The 20,151-nt window shown below is 44.7% G+C and overlaps 1 protein-coding gene across 2 annotated transcripts in view; it reads right to left on the minus strand.

Annotated features, from left to right (window-relative positions):
• Positions 1-20,151, minus strand: part of LOC131891730 (uncharacterized) — a 50,612-nt gene that overhangs the window by 8,373 nt on the left and 22,088 nt on the right. Inside the window, exon 1 of one of the 2 annotated variants that reach the window (XM_059241366.1) lies at positions 17,574-18,520. The exons of the other annotated variant lie outside the window; for it this stretch is intronic. Within the exon in view, the coding sequence (XP_059097349.1) occupies positions 17,574-18,390 (817 nt within the window). The 5' untranslated portion in view covers positions 18,391-18,520. Of the gene's footprint in view, positions 1-17,573; positions 18,521-20,151 lie in introns of those variants that run through there. 2 annotated transcript variants of the gene reach the window in all.

Consider the following 20,151-nt stretch of genomic DNA (forward strand, 5'->3'; position numbering starts at 1 on the left):
CCACCACCATTGTTAGTGGTTCCATCCATCAAGCCATCTATATCACAACCAAGAAAGGGAATGGGGGATGCTAAGTTCCTACCAGTCGTCAAATAGTCCAACAGGAACGATCCAGACGTCATTATGGGTGAGGAAGAAAAACTAATGAGGGAGTCATTTTGACGCTTCCGCCGAGCGCCAGCAGCCGTCAGGGTTTGGAAAAGGGCCAGGAAAGCCGCAGCCCCAAAAGCGGCAGCCAAGGCCAGGACCAAGTCCGGACACACCTCTACCGTTCCAAGTCCCATGTTCATATAGCTACTTTTGCTGGAGCTTCCCCCATGAGAATCGTATCCAAAGTGGTGCTCATAGTCATAGTGGCCACCGTGGTGATCCCCGCCCTCGTAGTAGTAGTCTTGATAGTCATAATGAGGGTAGTGTGCTTCTCCTTTCGAGGGGGTTTTATGGTCATGGTCTTTGTGATCATGTCTTTCAATTGGGTTTCCTTCTTTGTTCACTGGACCATTGAACTTATTGGCTAACAACTCTTCATAGTAGTAGTAGTAATCGTCGTCGTAAAGGCTGATGGGGTCAGCCTTGGCCTCGATTATGTCAACGTCGTTACTATTCGGGGTCATTGTAGGAGAGGGAAGCTCCTCAACTTGAATGGGTAGCCCTTGCTCCTGAACATGACCTCTTTCTTGCATCACAACCACTCGTGGGTAATACAAAGGTGTCTTGGTCGAGCGAGGGTTGCCGGACACTAAGGTTGTTTGTTTATAATTACGTTGGTGTAAGTGCCTATCATCTTGTCGAATATTGGGGGATCGTTGTTTTGCGTTCAAAAGATCAACCTCAGACGGTTGGAAATGGCTTGGTTTCTGCCTAGATCGAGTGGTGTACTTCAAGGGTCTTCCCTGGGGCCTTGGAGTTACTGGAATAGGCCCAATTTTTGTACTGGCCTTGAACTTTTCGAGGCTGAGCTTGTATATGTTTGAGTCAGTTATCGCATCATTGGTCGTGATAGGGGAAGTCGTGGTCGAAACTTGTGTGGTGATCCGTGCCAGATCCAGAGTGTCAAGATAAAGATCGGGCAAGGTTGCCATGCCTTTGGAAGTAGTTTTTAGTGGTCGGAGTCAAAAGTCCGTCAAAGTAGTCATGGAAAAGTGGTGAGTGAGAAAATTCTTGTGAGGGGATAGAAAGAGAAATCTTTCACCTGGACAAAGTCTTTTTGGCTTGGTTGTGTTAACTATTCTTAGATTGACTGTTTGAAGCGTGAGACGTTGAACGTGTTTTCTTTCGAGAGAGTGAGAGTAAAAAGGAGGAGGAGGAGGGTTTGCAAACATCATCAACAACAAAAAAAAACAATACCTAGGACAAGATTTGGAACCAAAGGTTCCAATTCAACGTCGCGTCGCTTCCGTCGTCGTCGTTTGCCGTTGTTCATGATGGCATCGTTTAGAGCTAAGGCAATGAACAGACCTGCCAAGGCGAGGCCATTGATGAGGGCCTCGCCGTCTATCCAGATCTGTCCGCAGTTATCACTGCCACCTTTGCCACTCCTCCGTTTAGTCCTGTTCAGAATTGACCGATCCATCCTGGTTTTATCTGTACAACACTTGCGGGTCAAATTTACAGAGCGATCTTCCACCCGTGACAATCCTGTACAAAATTTGTGGTCCGACCCGTATTCGTCGTCGTCACCTACCCCACCACATCAAGTCTGCTGCTTTGACTTGCAGATCCTCTATAAAGTTGGTGCTGACATAGAGAGCTGATCCTTGTCTCGTCGAGGAACGACCTCCACCGGGTGGAGGGGGGTCTGTGATCATGGTAACAGCACGAAATAAAAAGCCGAAAGAGGCTGCAAAGGCTGCAAGAAGGCCGAAGAGCGCCTGTTCAATGGGGATGCCTTCTGGGCAGTACTCCCCATAACCAGAGGAATATCCGCCAACAGAGTCGATAGCTCGAATGCTACGAGACAAGGTGGCATTCTCGAAGAGGTGGTGGTAATAAAATTCAGAGCCACCGGACATTATGATTTTATTGCTTCGCCTGAGACGATTTGCCGATATTTTGCCCAAAAGTTGGCTAACAAAAAAGGCATTGAGAAAGATCTTTCACCGCTACTACCAATCATGAACAACACACTGGCTATCAAGTTTGACTTGTGGCTTGTGAAGGAGGTAAAACAAACAGGAGAAGAAGACAAGAAATCGTAGTATATACATGGTTGTGATTCACCTACCCCACCAGACAAGATCATGGGCTTGCAATTCCAGCTCCTCCGTCCAAGAGAGCTGGGGTTGGCCGGCCAAGGATCGACGCTTCCTTCTGGCTGTCGCCAGAGTCACAGCTCTGAACAGAAACCCGAAGGCAGCGGCAAAAGCGGCCAAAATGGCAAAGAGTGCTTGCTCGACCGGAATGCCTTCGGGGCAATACTCGGCATAGCCATGGCCAGACAAGGCTCCCGAGAGGTCCGAGGCACGGACTTGCCTGGATAAGGCTTGACTATTTACAGGCTGACGAGGCAAGAGAGCTTGCTGGAACGCACCCATATTTACAACTTCCCAGAGGAGACTCTATGCACACAGGGAGGGACTTGGGGGGGAGTTCTATACAAATTGGTAGTAGCAGAGTAGATCTTTCACCAGTCGTTTTAAGATATTTAGAAACACAATGGTTCTAGGTTTACACTTTAGTTGCCATCTTTACACTTTAAGAGGGTTCAATGAGAGTAAAACAAAAACAGTAGAGGAGGAAAGAGACCCCTGAAGACTACCACAAACATCCCACTTTACCTGGTTAGTCCCCTGTATCAGATCCCTATTGAAAACGGCAAAGAGAACGACCAAATTTAAGGGCTTCACTGATGTGGAGAGGGTTTAGTACTCACTTGCCGACACCAAATCAGAGCTCCAAACGGTCCAATCGACTGCTTCACTACTAACACCCAGGGCAGCTCCACGCTTGCGCCGCCGCCCTTGCCGCATTGTCACGGCAGTATACAGAAAGCCAAATGCGGCTGCGAAAGTGGCTAGGATTGCGAACAAAGCCTGCTCCACTGGGATCCCTTCGGGACAGTACTCCGGGTATCCATGATGGTGTGCATCAGCTCTTTTCGTTCTCTCAAGGGGGGAAAGCCTTTCGGCCACTTCAACTGAATGCTCTAAGTGTTGTTTCAAGGATGACATGACGTCTCTAAGATGGACAGAAGACTGAAGAGACAACACTGCTTCCCTTCTGATCATACAGATGAGAATGATTTCCCAAGCCCCCAGTCATCTGTGGTTAATTCTTACTGTTTCAATGATGAGAGTTAGAAAGTTCCTCCCTGCCTGAGGCGGAGGAAAGTGTGTTTACCTGCCATTACATGTTGCCGATTCCCAGGGTATATTTGAACGATGCTTCGTCGCTTTCTCCTCCTCTTTTGAATGTTATCGACGACAAATTGTTTGAAAACCAAAGTGACCACAACCACTGTTGCCATGGAGGCAAGCAAACTGAAGGCGTTCACCTTGCCAAGACAGCACTGACCGTTATTTTGCCCATCCTCAGAAGCTACCACTGTTTCAGGTAAGCCTTGGGATTCCGCGGCCATCAAATCCTGCTCAAAGTCTAGTCTATAGCGTTGCGGGGCCATTCTTCTCACCCAATTGATGCCTCTGGTCTACTTGAACAGATATCAGATACTGACAATTGACTTGAGGAAACTCCGTTACTCTTGAGCAAAGGGAATCATTGACTCGTGCTTTGAGGCTTGAAGTGGCAACAATTACGACTCTCTCTTTTGTTCCAACCATAGAGCAAAACAACCTACCTCTTAAAGAGTCCAAGATGGAGAACAACATCTCCGCGCTTCGCTTCCTTCTACCAGGGATGCTATCAATAACCACTTGTCGGAGACCAACTGTCACGGCGGCAATGGCCCCCAAGACAGTTAACAAAGTAAGTGGATCGATCACTGGAGGGCAACACTCTTGATCCTTGGACACGTAAGCATATCCCCCACCATGTCCACCTCCACCACCACCACCTCCATGTCCGGATCGGGCAATGTTGGCAGCGGTGTACACTTGGGTGACAGCAGACATGTTGATGAGAATGAGTTGACTAGATCTGAGGAGGTCAGATGTGATACTGATCCTTTTGGATATGTTGGGTCATAACGATAAGTGTGAAGGCTGGCCCGGGTTCACACCTGAGGGCTCAATCCGCGAGCAATTATTGCAAGGATGAGCACAATCAAGCAATCGAGCAGAAACTGCATTCTCGAAAGTCGGACAAATAAGCGGTGGTGAAAGGGTGCTTTGGATCAATAACCTTGGTGATTGCACTTTCACCCCGCAATTACGTAATTGACACGGAGGTCTTTTACAGTGACCATTTGTGGATATTTGATACCGTAGAGTCGAAGTTCTCATCACAGATTTGATCCCCGTGAGAATACAGGTAAAATGTTGCCTATCAAGGCTTGAGAAAGCTGTCACCTCAAATTGAGTTGCATTTTCAGAGGAAGGAAAAAACGGTTTTTGCTTCGGAATATCCACACAGCAATTTGTCAATTTTGCACTACAAATTGCATTCCACCTTCACTTGGATTTCCCTTTCCACATTGGTGTTTTTACCCAGCCCATCACTCTCCATAAGCTATCTTTTACGTGTATCATCTTTAGCCCATCTAGCTGATATAAATGTGGCGATGAAGATTGTCACTGACTTTCTTTCCAAACATCGCCCGGTACAATCTTTTTGCGACATTTTTGAACCTACCTCTGATTGAGTTCAAGATGGAGGTGAGCATATCAGTGCTTCGCTTCCTTCTACCGGGGATGTTGTCAATGGCGACTTGTCTGAGACCTACGGTCACGGCAGCGATGGCTCCAAGAACAGTGAGCAAGGTCAAAGGATCAATCACTGGAGGACAGCACTCCGTATCTTTGGAGACGTAGGCGTAACCTCCCCCATGGCCAGATAAGGCCGCAGATGAATCAAGGGTAGCAATTGTACGAGACATCTTAAGGTGTTATAGTAACAGCACTTGAAGAAGTGATCCTGATTATAACTAGACTGGTCTACAGAGCAGTAAGAGATCGAAAGGCACTGAAGGAGTTGGCTTGAATATCACCAGAGAATGAATGAACTGTGTGATCAATTCGCGATCGAGGATTGAACTGAGGACAAACAATGCGAGATGCAGGCAAGAAGGCCGCCGTCACTTATATGTACGGCGATGAAAAGCGTGGAAAATTGCGACTAAATTGTTCACATTATCTTGTGGCGCAAGCCGAAGCGTTTTTTGGTAATGACTCTCTTCCATCACTCTCATTTAAAGTGCACACACCGCGGGAAAGGATGGACAAAAAAGTCAAAAAGGCATTTATGTTGTGGTCCAACCACTGCTACCAAAGGTACTAGTGAGGGGGGAAAGTTTTCAAAATGTCCATCAGAATGGCGGTGGTTATTGCAAGTTTTGTATGGTAATGCATGTTTATTGGTGGTAGCTTAAAACACTCGCCGTTTTAGTTTTAACTGTAAGTTGGTTAATGAAATCTAATAAATCTCAAATCTGGCAAGGATAGGGTCCAGAGAGAGGTTGCGGGATTTTATGGAAATGAGTTACTTTTTCCGAGAGAGGTTGCGCTATTTTGTGGAAATATGGCAATACTTCCGAGAGAGGCTGTGTGAATGAGATTTAAAAAACTCTCAAATAATGAATGTCCGAGCCAAGAAGCACTGGATACAATAAATTTCACGCACTCAATAATCTGTTACTTTGGAGTCTACACTTAACACAAAAAAGCATACTTTTTTCATGGCACCAAAACTTTTCATCTGAACAGGACGTGAATAAATCCAGCTCCCTACCTCGAGGTTGACTTCTCGTGACACTGCCTCCGCTAAGAAGAGCGGCAATCAAGGCATTCTTGTTTGGGGCGTTCGTCAAAAAACCAACTGCGATCTGATTCACATTATCGATGACGGCTTGCCTCAATATGGCCGCAATAGCAGCGATAAAACCGAGGATAGTTAGAAATGTGAGGGGGTCAACCACCCCGTTACAACATTCTTCCTCATGAGCACTAATGTAGATAACACGAGCACTACTTTCTCCGACTAAATCGTAATCACTTTCAGCCATCTTCCCCCATTTAGCTTCCAAACCTCACTGCCTCAAAAGTGATTTGCCCATCATCAGTCATATCCCAAAGTGAAATTATTGCCTATTCATTGTCAATTCAAAAGTCTTTAGGACATATGGCACAAAATGGTACTTACTGTACATCTGTACACGGCCCACGACAAAGGCGATATTGCCAAAGCCCAGCGCGTCCTACCATTCTCAATCATTTTGGGCCAGCTTGTTCGGGCATTGGGGCCTATAACTTCTGTGAGGGGAACTCGGAGGGATCTCTTTTTTCGCATCATGATATTCATAGTGATCACGGTGTTCAAGAAGGCCGTTGCTGCCCCTACAAAACCGAGGAGGGCAACAAACGTGAGGGGATCCACCACGAGAGGGCAGCACTCCAAACCACCACCGCCCCCTCCACTCATGTATCCTCCTCCACCACTGGGGCTTGCATAGCCTCTAATTTTTGAATACCAGCCAATGGATTACCAATCCAGGATCCGCAAGCCAAACAGTAATACGTACGTTTAAGAAAGGATTCTGGATTGGTAAATGGGAACTGGGGATCACTGAACGTACTGCATTTCGTAGTCCATGCTAGTCCGCCTACTTAGGGCACCTTGAGATCCGGTTGTGTCGTAGAACTGATCGTATATGGAATTGGGCAAGAAGTTGCTCTTAGCTTGAGCTTTCTGACTTTTCCAACGCTTGGCCATGATTTTACAAGATTTGCGACTAAGACAGGGAGATGCTCACAAGTGGAGTGTTTGTACTAGACTGAATTATGATCGATTAGGTTTGGCGTCTTTGGAGAGGCGAAAGAAGGCAACAAAGGATCTATTGTTGTTGGTTGGAATCAATGGAAAAGAAGCGTCCATCTGGCAGGCAATGTATGTGTGTCAAAAATGCTCTCGTTACCTGTTTCAATCTGATCTACAACATCTGACAAGAGATCCCCAAAGAAGGATGGACTTTTAATTGTTTGATTGAATGGGGTCAGTTGTCCAAAATCTCGTCTCCGCTTCCGTCGACGTCCCAGAAACATTATGATCTGCCCATTGAGGAAGAACACAACAATGGGAATGGCAGCCAAGAAGGTGAGGAGGGTCTTGGGCCACACCACATGGGGGCAACAATGTGGATCATGGTAGCCACTACCCCCACCGGGGGCCAGGGCTTGATCAGTATACACCCCTTGGCGCCTTTGAAGTAAGGGTTGTATGGAGTGGGATTGATAGTAGTCCCTGTAGTATGGATGCCGCTCAATCTCCTGAGGAGCCAGACCTTCTTCCGGGTCGTATGGTTCATAAGGATCCAGACGGTCCCGAACTCTGTACTGTCTTCTGGATTTGCTCATGACTCTCTCGAATTTTACTCCAAGCTCAGTGTTTGTTCATTTGAAGAGAATAATTACAGCTTTTTATAGGGAGATGCTGGTTTGCACGTGTTTCAAAAAAGAGGAGACAGGAATAAGACTACCAAGACCCAACAAACGAACAAACACAATTCAGAGTTTAAAATGGCGAGCATTCTACTAATACTACAGATTAAACAGAACCAAGAAGAACGACTAATAACAAACCCTTTTCTTTTTTACCACAAGTCACTCTCCATGTGGGCAACCAGACCCCCGAAAAAAATCTCGGGCAAGTAGGTCTAAAGTGAATTTTAATTGATACCGCAATTGGCGTTGTTAGTGGTTTGTATTTGATTCCCTTGTTCCTACCCTCAAAAGCGACTTGTTGGAAGGGGTCTCCGAATGTTGATCGTTTTTTGCGCATGAGATTCATAATGACCAGGTTATTTAAAAAAGCAGTCGCAGCAGCTATGGCTCCCAGTATTGCAACTACAAGGAGAATGTCCACAGTCAATGGACAACAACCTGTTTTGTGGCCTCCCCCACTGCCATAGTCTATTTCATCTCCATATCCAGATGCAGATGCGTAATGATTTGACCCATAAGCACTCTTGGGATCTTGATACTGACTAGGATAATAATCACTGTAATCGTTGCTCGTAATGCCGTATCTTCGTTTCACTGCCAAGGTATCCATAGTGGTTGTATATGTTTTGTGAGGTACTGTACTGCACAAGCAACTTGAATTGGAGATGTGAACAGCTCAGGTGCCCAATGTACACTGACAGTCCTTTCGTGGAAATGGGTGTTGGGGATATGGGTAAAGAAAGTTTCAATTGAGGATTGTAAATTCTTATCGCTTCGAATGCCGCTCTAGGCAACCAAAAGGACCAACTCAACTCGAGATAAAGATAAGATATTGGAAGAGAAATGGGGAACCGCTATATTATACTGGTCAGGCTAGACTCGCTGACAAGATATCACTACCCTGAAGTCGTAGATGAGATACAGCTAATGAATTCCCCACCTACACTGCGTTGTTTCTGCGGAATAAGGTCAGAGATAGATTGATGCATATCTTTCTCCATCTTGGATGATGTAAATTCCGTGAAGAAGAAGAGGCTAATGAAAAATGAAAACACGGTAAAAACCAAAAGAGCGTTTTCTACTCTCTACTTTACAGCCCACAAAGGCAACGGGAAGTTGAGGTTCAATCTGCATCTCATTGAGTGACAGTGGAAAACCCTGATTTTACTCAACCTCAATTCAAGCTTAATGTCTTGAGACAGCAATAATTCACATGAAAAAAAGAAAGTGCGACCATAACGGCAAATCTCTTACATTTCCCTGATTCACACCCTTCGCGATGACGTCAAATGAAGCTCTATGGACAATTGCAATTAGATCTCCTCTGCAAGCAAGCCAATTCCAGATGTTCTTTGTACAGCTCGGTCTCCAAGAGATCGAGAGGACTCTTCTTACCCTGAGAAAACCATTCGAAATATGATAGAGTGCCATTACTGTGGCGATCTTCTGACGTAATTAACTGTGTTCGGAGAGACCTTCTTTTTCTAGCCTCTACGTTCATTGTGATCAAGGTGTTGAGGAAAGCCGTGGCCGCACCAATGAACCCTAGTAAGGCAGTGAAGGTTAAAGGATCCACCACGATTGGACAACACTCCAACTTGCCGTGGCCACTCCCATGGCCACTCCCATGGCCACTGCCGTACCCTCCATGGCCACCATGACCACCATGACCTCCATAGGCACCCAAAGCATTGGCTTCATAGGCTGTATTGGGATATCCAGATGAAGCAGCTGCCACCATTTCAGATCCAGATTTGGATTGGGGCTTAACTATGAATTTGGAAAGACCGCTATCACTCGAAGAGTGGGAAGCGGGTTCCTTATTGGCAAATAACTTCTTTAAGTATTCAGCCATGTTGGTAAGAAGCACTGTTGAGGTTTGGAATTGAAACTAAGTTGACTGACTCTTACTGTAGGACTATTCACTTTTGACTAGTTGGAACTAAGAGCGACAAAGGCAAAGTGAATAATGTGGAGGAGAGTGGTCACTGGTCAAGTAGAATGTGTGAACTGACCAATTCCTGGCTATGGCACACGCATGACATCTCACAATGGCAAATCATAGTGAGCAAAAATCATTTTTGGAACATGATGTAGCCGTTTTGTGACGTGTTGTGAGTGTCATTGTCCACTTTCTTCAACCAAAGACAAGACAAATCCATATCTGTGTCAGTGCACAGACACACCTGGTTGGATGTCATCTCCCTAGTCATCATCTTCATCAGTGCCAGCAATATTACAATCATCATCATCATCATTTTTTTTCGATGTTCTTCTAAGCCTCCCTCCCACCGTCAAGTGAAAGTGAATCGTTATTCCTCGTGCTCGACCGTCACTATTCTGCTCAATCTGAGGTGCACACGGATCGGAAGCACGTTAAAATCAAATCACGCAACCTTTGAGTAGTAATTGGAAAAGGTTTGTTTTGCCGTTCCATAGTTCGTTCAGTCTTTTGAAAAATAAGCGTACGTTATGAAAAGATTTGGTGATACGTAGCCTGATGCAAATATAGAGACAGGAAAGAGGGGAAGAACATACCTCTGTGAAAGAGTTCCATAAATCGCCAATTGAGGCTACTTCCCATTGTGAGTGCACTGTCTTGTGAGGAGTCATTGTCTGCGTCTGAGTTGTCCAAGACATCTCGTCTCCTTCGCTTTCTGCGCAAGTTCATCGTTATGGCGGTATTGAGAAAAAAGGTCGCCCCAGCCAAGGCTCCTAATATGGCAGCTAAACACAACACATCGATGACCAAAGGACAACACTTTTCCTTGTGACCGTAGCCACCACCGCTATGACCGTGTCCGTAACCTGAATGGCCGTAGCCATGACCACTGTAGCCCCCATAATTGCCCTCACTTCCCGTGATTTCTGAATTTCTGCGGGATAAGGACCCCGGGGATGGCACTGCGTATGAAAAGTAATTGCTAGCTAAAGCCTTCATAGTCAGAGCTGACTCAGCCATGTTGCAGTCCACCTGAACTTGCCCAATCCTTTGGATATGTTGGGGGTATGTGCTATCTATGTGAAGGTTTCGACAAGACTGAAGAGCAATTACGGCGACTAGCGGAAAACTCCGTGCCAAAAAGAACTCTCCATCCAGCATCACAACATCAAAGGAAAGAAAGAGAGCGAGAGAGTCGTCATTGGTGGGAAAACCGATCCCACTTAGAGCAATCTATTGGTGCTACAAGAGCAGCTACTCTCCAGGCAATAATTTGTCTCGCCATATCTAACGTAGAGAGGAAAGACCGTAGTGTCTGCCAGTCTCCAGATTGATTTCAGGCACCGATGCTCAAGTGCACAAATCAGTTCCTGTCAACTGGAGAACTAGGCTACTCGGAGTTAATTGTGATCATTAATCGAATTTTGCCATTTTGTGACATCTTGCCAATCTATCGATAAATATCAATCCAGCCTTTGGATAGAGGGACGGATCAATCTCTATGAAAATAGAAATTTTCACGAATCTAGAGTAAGGCACCTGTTTTCCTCCTCTCACACATTTTTGTTTGAACTCTAAATATATAGGTTAGGTGCTGAGATTTGTTTAGTGCTGCCCTCTACCGAGTTTAGTTGTAGGTGTTGTTGGGGTGAAGCGGGGAAGCCATTGATAACTTGGGCTTGATTCATTGCTTGGAAGCAAATAGCTGGCCCATAACTCAAACAATATCAAGCCGCCTCAAGTTTTTTTTGCCGCAAACCATTTTGTGTATGTTTGGCCATCCTTACAACGTACCTGGAAAGAACAACAAAAAACATGTTATAGTCGATGAAAAACAGCAACAGATAGATGATTATTAGAAAAGAATAGATCATCGAGATATAGAATCTGGAGCACAAATCCACCCTAAGTTATTGTCCAAACAACTCCACCCGTCAAGGAATTGTTTAACTTTTTGGGCCTTTTTTTCTCCAATCCAACAGCTGTCATATTTGAAAATGCACACATCTTCAACTTGTAGTTTCACAACCCAAGACTAATGTTTTTTTCATGTGCAATGATGGGTAACCATCAGGGAGTGCAGGCATGAATGAGCGAACGGATTGGCACATTACATAAAAAACAAGCATCACAATATGCACTGATTTGGAAGCACTAGGCGACCATATCTTTGACAACCTCCAATTTCGTCATGACTTGCGATTCCTTTCAACCATCCAAACTAAGCACTAACCATTCAAAGAGGAAGCAATGGTCGTATCCCGTTTCCTTCGTCGTCGTCCCACGTTTCGGAGACAATCAAAAAAACTGTTGTTATCAGCAATGTCCCTACAAATCGAGTTAAACAGAAAGAGGGATCCTAAGGCTGTTATGCCTAAAACGGTCTTCAAACTTAGCACATCCACTACCAGAGGGCAGCAATCGTCGTAGCTATTGCCCTTATGGCCACTATGGCCATAACTCCCATAACCACTAGAGTAAGAGGACATTCTGCTCAAGAACACTAGAGACCTTCCCACAACGGATCACGATCAAGAACTGAGTGGAATATGCAAATCGATCGATAAAGAAAGATGGGGGAATTGGAAACAAATCCGTAATTGTTGCCAAAATTGGGGGGTAATTGTAGGCAGGAAATTTGGTCGCCCATCCTTTTTTTCTATTTCACCATGCATGAAACATGGAAAATTTTTGCTTGCCAAAAATGCATCTTGCGTGTAAATCTAGACCACTAAAATTATGTTTTGCTTCGACCAAATTCTGATGGATATTTTAAGTTCAAGTGCCATTCGTCAAAGACAGCCTACGGGAACCGCAAAATTGCCAGATTTGCAAAACACATTACGAGATGTTTTTGCCATCACGTCTTGAGTATCAACCACAATGACCAGCCATTAACAACTCCCTACATGTAATATGGCCAAAATGAAACGGTTAATGAATCCGTTTGATTCGTGTGAGAAAGAAAAGCGAAAATTTCCTCTAGGATCTACTAAATAACAAAAGGTGACTCCAATTCGTGATTAAACCACCCCTCCCAGTAGGCACTTTTTTCAAACTTTGTCTTCCAACGGTCTTGAGTTTACCTATGGAAATGATTTGCCACACTCGCACCATATTGAACGGCTCAATCACATTCAAATCTCGCCTCTTTCTCCTTCGGAGACTCATGGCAATCAGATTGGCCAAAAAGATTGTGGCTCCGGCCAAAGCACCCAAAATGGCAGCCAAACACAACGCATCAATCACAAGAGGGCAACACTTGTTGCCGTGCCCGTGCCCGTGGCCATGACCGTGGCCGTAGCCGCTGAAACTACCGTCCGAATTGGCACCGTATCCGTCCGCTCGAACGGCCGTGGTGTCTCTGTAGGAATTTCTGCTGTTTGTCCTTTTGGCCAAGGCCGTTGTGTAAGGGCTGTTGTAGTCTGTGTCATAGTAGTCGTAGCCTTGAGTGGGAGCACTGTATGTGTCTCTTCGTGAAGTGTCAGCCTTCCCGGGGGGTTTATGCCCGGAATAGAAGGTTGACATGGCTGCTATACGTAGTAGGTTTTGTTGTCACTTTGAAAACGGCAAACACCAACACCACTTACAGGAGACACAAATCCAACCGGACAGACAGACGACTGACTGGGCTGAGATTTTCGCAAGATGCTGTGGATAGGCTCTAGTTAGCTTGCCAAGAATGATTGCTCTTTTGCTACTGAAGACCAACCGAAAGGTATCACTCTCCCACCAACCAAGTGGAAACGAGTGCCTATCAGCAAAGTACAAGAACGAAAAGCTCGCCCAGATTCTCAAGAGAGATCAATTTCCTGTCGGCGAAGTTATCAATTATTTCTGGTGACAAAACAAGTTAACCGTAAAACGATTCCGCAGACACGGGCTTCAGCGGTTGTGCCACCAGAGAACTCATCGACGCATGTGCGCCCGGGCAATTACAAGTGTGGAAAACACCGCGGGAAACGCAAGACGCTGAAGTGGGACACAGGAATCAAAATGAACCCAATCTCCCATTCACCAATGAACATATTTTGCAATGCATCTTTACATCAATGCTTGTATTGCAGGGTGGCTGTAGTTCGTAACTGGGCTTTTTCCTTAACCCAAAGGGATATCAAACGATCTCTCCAACGGGTATTGGATGTAGAATGACACCTTGAAGAACATCAACCTTTTCTCAAACCAAGATTAACCTTTACCTTCTACAACTAACTCAGTCAGGCCAGCCAGAGCGGACCGCTTTTTCCGAGGAATGGTGGTCATCAGAATGACTGCATTCAAGAACACTGCAGCACCAATAATAGATCCCAGGATAACTAATAAACACAAGTAATCCAACACCAATGGACAACATTCTTCTTTGTAGCCTCCATGTTTTGTACTGTGTCCATAGCCAGAATGGCCGTACCCGGAGTGGCCATAACCGCTCAAGGCCGCGGATGTGTCGGATTTTCTTGTGGCCAACTCGTCACGGAGTTTGTCCAACTCGTTTAAACTGAGGTCACTAAGGTCATCCAAGTTACTATGACCAACATTGCCATACGAATCCAAGTCGTCATAGGAAGCATAGGACTCGTACCGACTGGAGCCAGCACTAAGGAAACTCATGGCGAATATTTTTATCTGAACTTGAGTAAACGAAGCAAACTATCCTGATCGAGGACAGAGATGTGACTGATCTGCGATTCGACTTTCTCTCGTCGGCAAATTATGTTGGAAAACGACGAAAAGAATCACCCACAGACCAGTACCAGCCACAAGCAAAATAAAACTCCCAGGTATGAAGAGAGGACACACCTAGGATATACTGGCTTCACACGTTCAATTGTTGCACTCGCCAACGTGCTTACTTTCTCCACTACTTTCACTTAAACAAGTAAGAAAAAATGTCAAAACAATCAATTATCAATCACTTGGAACCTTTCAAATTCTGTTTTTTTAATCCATTATCTTGCATTCACCTCCGTTCCTTCTTCGCCTTAAACTTGATTACGGTTTGACAAATGTGGATATTCACCACAAATAGTTTAGGTTAGGTATGATTGATGTTTTCTGTTGGTGTGTCAAGCTAGCGAGCATCAACCAGGCATTTTGCATCTCCATCAAACACCAAGATATCAAGATTAGCTTTTTTTGATATGGCTGCTTCCATTTCCTGCATGATTTCCACATTTGATCACTAATTCCAATGATGACGTGAAAATTTACGAGCCGACCGCATGCATTCTCGAATCAAATATGCAATTTTCAAAACCTCAAGACTCGCCTTTCAAGGAGAAAGATGCCTCCCATTGAGGAGAAAGCGTCTTGCTAGAACAAGTGTTTGTAAGCATCACTCACCCAGAACAAACGGCACATTTAACCAAGGCTTGGGGGAAAATGGAATGGTTGCAGAGCGTTTGCGTCGTCTCCTGACAGTTATGGTTAGGGCAATCAAATTGCCCAAGAACAATGAGGCCGCAGCCACCGACCCCAAAATCAAAATGAAGCACAGCGGATCAACCACTAACGGACAACAACGCTCTCCATAACCGTAACCACTGAAGCCTCCAGAAGAGTCCAAAGCACCATTTAAACTCTGAGTTTTAGGTACGAGGTATTGCTGATTAAAGTTAGAAGGAGATTCAGCCAGGAACATGCCTTCATTGTGATAAGAGATGCTCACACTTTGATGCCATCCAAACGACTGAGATCTAGCAAAGCTCTCCTAACCTCATTCAAAATTTGTGACATGTGAAAAAATGTGTCAAGTCTCGACAGATATCTAATAATATTTGCCACTCACTGCTTCTAAGGTTCAGAAACGTGAACTCACATGAAATAGAACAAGTAATCATGAATGCACGAGTTTTTGGAAGTCTCAACAGTACATAGCAATCCTCTTTTCAATCAACTAAAATTTTCTTTTTGCTGTATTTGGTTTGACCTTTTTTTAAGTGCTAAATAAGCAACCGACTGCAACAAAAAAAAAATAGAACTCAAACCAATTGAAATATTCTGCACCATGTCTCTCATTTCCTTTTGTCTTCAAATTAGTCCCTGAGAATCGGTGCGTTTAAAAAAGGTGCATCGGATGCAAAAAGAATCATCACGTACAAACTTCAATGGCTAATGGAGAACACTCCCAAGAACTTTAACATCACGTTCTAGCTCAGTAAAAGGATTAAACGCCATTTTTGGTAAATGCCACCTCCCAGACTTGTGCTGATATGATTAATGGGAACTAGCACCTCGCCCATTGTTGCAACCAGGCCCCAATGAGCCGATATAACTGTACTTTTAGCTTAGAATATCGGTTCTCTTGCCTGAAGGAAAACATTTGAGAGATGAGCTCCATCCCTTTGAATTCATAAACGCCCCCAGGCACATTGTTCCAGATAGATGACAATACTCAGTAGAAGCAGAGCAACGGGACTTGGAATAAGAAATTAGCTCTCACCTTCAAAAAGGAATGAAGCATATTCTCTCCTTTTCCTTCTCCGTCGTTTCCTAATATTCATCATTATGAGTTGTTGTAGAAATAGAAAGGCCCCAAGTATGGAGGCCAATATGGCGATCACACATAACGTGTCAATGACTAGAGGACAACACTTTTCCTTATAAACACCTCCTCCACCACCATGCCCTGAATGGCCATATCCGGAGTGGCCATATCCATAACCACTTAACGCTCCATAGACGTCCGATTTAGCAACACCACTATTGTAGTCGTCCTCATAACCTCCAGACACTTCTGAAGGGTATGAAACGTATCGCTTGTGTAGATTGGATGCCAATTGGTTTATGGTATCCATTTTTGTCAGAGGTTTCACTTGGAAGTGTTGACTAGTGGAGCGCACAAACTGTTCTGTTGGTACTCCCCCCAAATTTGCAAGCAAACCTCATTGAGAAAACGGTATTTGTAGAACAGCCTCTGTTGCCCTTTGTGCCTGGACTCAACCAAATGCACTTTTTGAGGCCTGAAGGCAGAATGAACAACCTGAACGTGGTTCAAAGACGAACACGAAATGAGTTTGTATGCTACTTTTTTAAATGAGACTCATTAAAAGTGATCTTCATATGATTGCTGCCAATAGATGACCTACATTAGCAACACGACGAAATATTATCCACCCGGCATTATTAGTAATGACATTTCGAGTTCCCTGCAAATGCACGCAGTTTCCGAAAAAGTTGAGTGTCAAGTCTTGGGCTCTAGGCAACTTGAAAATTAAGTATTTGGTATCCAGTTGCATACATCAACCTACTTGCAATATTCCAATTCCAGGAACAAATACTTAACAGCTAGAGAGTATCTTTTTAACAAGTCTAAAGTGCTATTCTATGTTAATGCAAAGTCTCACCGCTAAAAATAAAGGACAGTACAGCTCTCTTTTTCCTGATGGTTCTGAAGGTTGTCCTGAGAACCACATGGTTAAGAAATGCCGTGGCTGCAATGGTTGAACCCAAAATGGCAATCAAGCACAATGGGTCTATGACAATTGGACAACACTCCTCTTTGTAAGAGTCACCATATCCGGAATGTCCATATCCGGAGTGCCCACTATCATAGCCGTAACCGCTTAATGCACCAACAGTGTCGGCTCTGTTTGAGGATTGATATGGCACGAAAGATTGCAATGAATCTGTTGTGTAGTCACTGGATAAAGATACTTTTGGCAACGACATGTTTGCTTGTCAGGTTAGCGTTTAGAACTAGACGACGTCAAAAGGACTTTGGCTGGACAAAGATACTTTGAGGTTTTACAACATTGAAGGGATGTCATATTTCCACTTTCTCTAGACTTGAATAGTTCTCCCAATACCTCAGAGGGAGAGACATCCCAGATTGTGGTGAAACAATCGTGATTATATGGCCATGTCTGCATGTAATGAATACCAAAAAATGATCGTGACGAGAATCTGGGATCAATTTTCCTGGAAGGGGAAGTAAAACCGCTGACAACTTATCGTGTTGTTCTCCATTCCTCTCACATCATAGCATTAAAACTGTCCCCTGCGCACGCAATGGACAATTATACAGGAAGATTAGATTTTTGGAGCCTGGAGAGAAGTACATCCTATCGGTTTCCATTTACCTGAAAGAACGTATTCTGAGAGGGAGAAATCACAGCCCTCAAGGCACCAATCAAATGTGAAGAAGGATCGCTTCCTCCTCAGATTAGCTGCTATGGCACGGCCCACTAGGATAGTTCCCACCCCAATCACGGCCAATAATGCTAGAAACCACTCAGTTTCAAATACTTTGGGGCAACAATGCTTGCTCTTATGTCCTGATCCAAACTGTCCATAGTGACCGGAATCCAACCGTCGATTACCACCATTTAGGGGCCTCCTGGAGTAACCTCGCAATGGTCTGTGGAATCTATCACGTTTCGATCCTGGTCGAGGTCGAGGAAACCCATTTGGCTTTGGTTGATAGTAAGTATTGGATGGCGGTGGTTGACGAGGCCTTTTGGGAGGATAATAGTCAGACACAGGCCTCCAATAGTCCTTGTTATCTTGACGCCGTTTGCTAGTATCATAGTGCCACGTCTGTTTATGGCCTTTGATCTTGGGCTCCGGGTCCTCAACTAAATATGAGTATCCCCGATGACCGGATGGATTCACTCGAGATTCGATTGAGTCCTCTTTGGCACCTTTGTTCCCATACCCATGATGTTGGTATGTCCAAAAAGTATCTTTTTCACTGAGACTTAAAGAATTACTCTTGAAGTCACTGTTTGCTCGGGGAAAATCAGCTGATTCTGACTCATTGTAAATTGGGTGGTTCTGATACTTGTAACCGGGCCCAGAAAACTCCTGGGAGACTGAGTGACCTGCTTTGGAGGTTGACCGAGGGTAATATGAACCGGGTACACTTTGTTGGATGAAGCTTGTTGGTATGGTTCGCATTATAACTTGGAGAGACACAACAACCTGTCACCTCACATCTCTCACAATTTCTCTTTTCAGCAACGGTGAGCTCTTGCCATGAAGGCTTCCGCCACGCTTCTACGACTCTCCAAAATTCACTCACGAGCAAGCCCCTCTCAATCTCAACTACTATCAAACAGTAAATTGTCAAGCCATGGATGAAAACTACTCCCCGCCATCCATCATAGCGGTGCACATGATATTTGCGCGTTCGTTGGAAGATCAATGTGGTTTGTGGAGAGGAATCTTGAGCAGCGCAAGTGCGTCGTCATGGCTCGAAAAGCGGAGATTCACCGTCGTGAACGATAACACTTCAATGCCTATCGCGAGCATCTTTGAGTGTGGCTTCAGGTTGCCTTAGACCCATTTGTTGCCACAATTGGCAATGGTACAAACTAACTGTTCATCTCATCATTCATCAGCCAATGAAAATCGTTAATGAGGGGCAATTAAAGAACAAAAAATAAGGTTCATTTTTCCCTACCTGACCACACAAAGGAGGAAAAAGTCAGTAAAGACGGTTGGAAGACTTCGCGTCGTCTCCGACGTCTACGAGGCAGGTTCATAGTTATGAGAAGGTTCAAAAAATAGGCAGCGGCAGCCATAACAGCAAATATGGCAAATATGGATTTGGTCCCAACCACGGCTGGGCAACACTTTAATTGTGCATAACTAGTGCTTTGGAAGTCTTCATAGTCATAATCGATCCGTCTATTTGTTGGTTCATGTCGAGGGTGATTGTTTGCTTTTGGTGCAATTGGCTGGAAGGGGACCGCCACAGGATACTTTGAGTGGACGTCGTAGGTGTCAAAGTAGTAATCTGCGTAATCTTCGGATTCCCATTGGTCACCATAATGTATTTGTGCACTACTAAGAGTCGAGGCTAAATCTTGGGCCTTTAAGGCCGGGGAACCCTTGATCACAGATTCAATGTTCGTCCCTGACACCTCACTAAAGTTAGAGACGTTCAATTCAACGTTGTCTACACGACCAAGCCCCCTGATATCCGATGCTTTTTCGAAGTATTCGTAAATGGTTCCATTTTTCATTGCTCTCACATTGGCAACGATGTTATGTTTAGTTGAGATCAGAATTGGACTGATTTGAATTTTGGTCTATCAGTACGATCCCATCATTTCTGACAACCTAATCAAGCATATCTGACTATTTCTCATGATCCGTACTTTACTGATGCAATTATTACGGAGCATTTATGCCCCGTGCACCATTCAAAACTAAGACACTTCATGCACCGAGGTTGCATGACCAACAAACCCTGCTAAATAATTGCGTTAAGTCCAAGGTTACGTAGCCACTATTAGATATTCCAAGAAGGTTCAATTACAAAACTGTTTCTTGACCGATAAAACTTGTGAAACCTCAGTTAATTGAAAAAACCAGGTTCAGTGTGCGAACAAATTTCTCGAAGGGTTTGTCCTAGGTTGCGTGACTGACAAAATTTGAAATAGAGTGCGATTGTCTGGATTTCGGAAATGGTTTTTCAAGCGGCGTTATAACGCGCAATCTACGGGTAGACGGAGGGACCGACAAGGTGAACACATTGCGCCCCACCAAGCAAGGTTGCGNGACCGACAAGGTGAACAAGGTTGCGTGACCGATAAAATGTGAGATCGAGGGCGATTATCTGGATTTCGGAAACGGTTCTTTAACGGTCGTCTTACGCGTGATCTCCGCTTAGATGGAGGGACCGACAAGGTGAACACATTGCGCCCCACCAAG

Source organism: Tigriopus californicus, chromosome 12 (genome assembly GCF_007210705.1).
Source record: "Tigriopus californicus strain San Diego chromosome 12, Tcal_SD_v2.1, whole genome shotgun sequence".
In the NCBI taxonomy this organism is placed as follows: Eukaryota; Metazoa; Arthropoda; class Copepoda; order Harpacticoida; family Harpacticidae; genus Tigriopus; species Tigriopus californicus.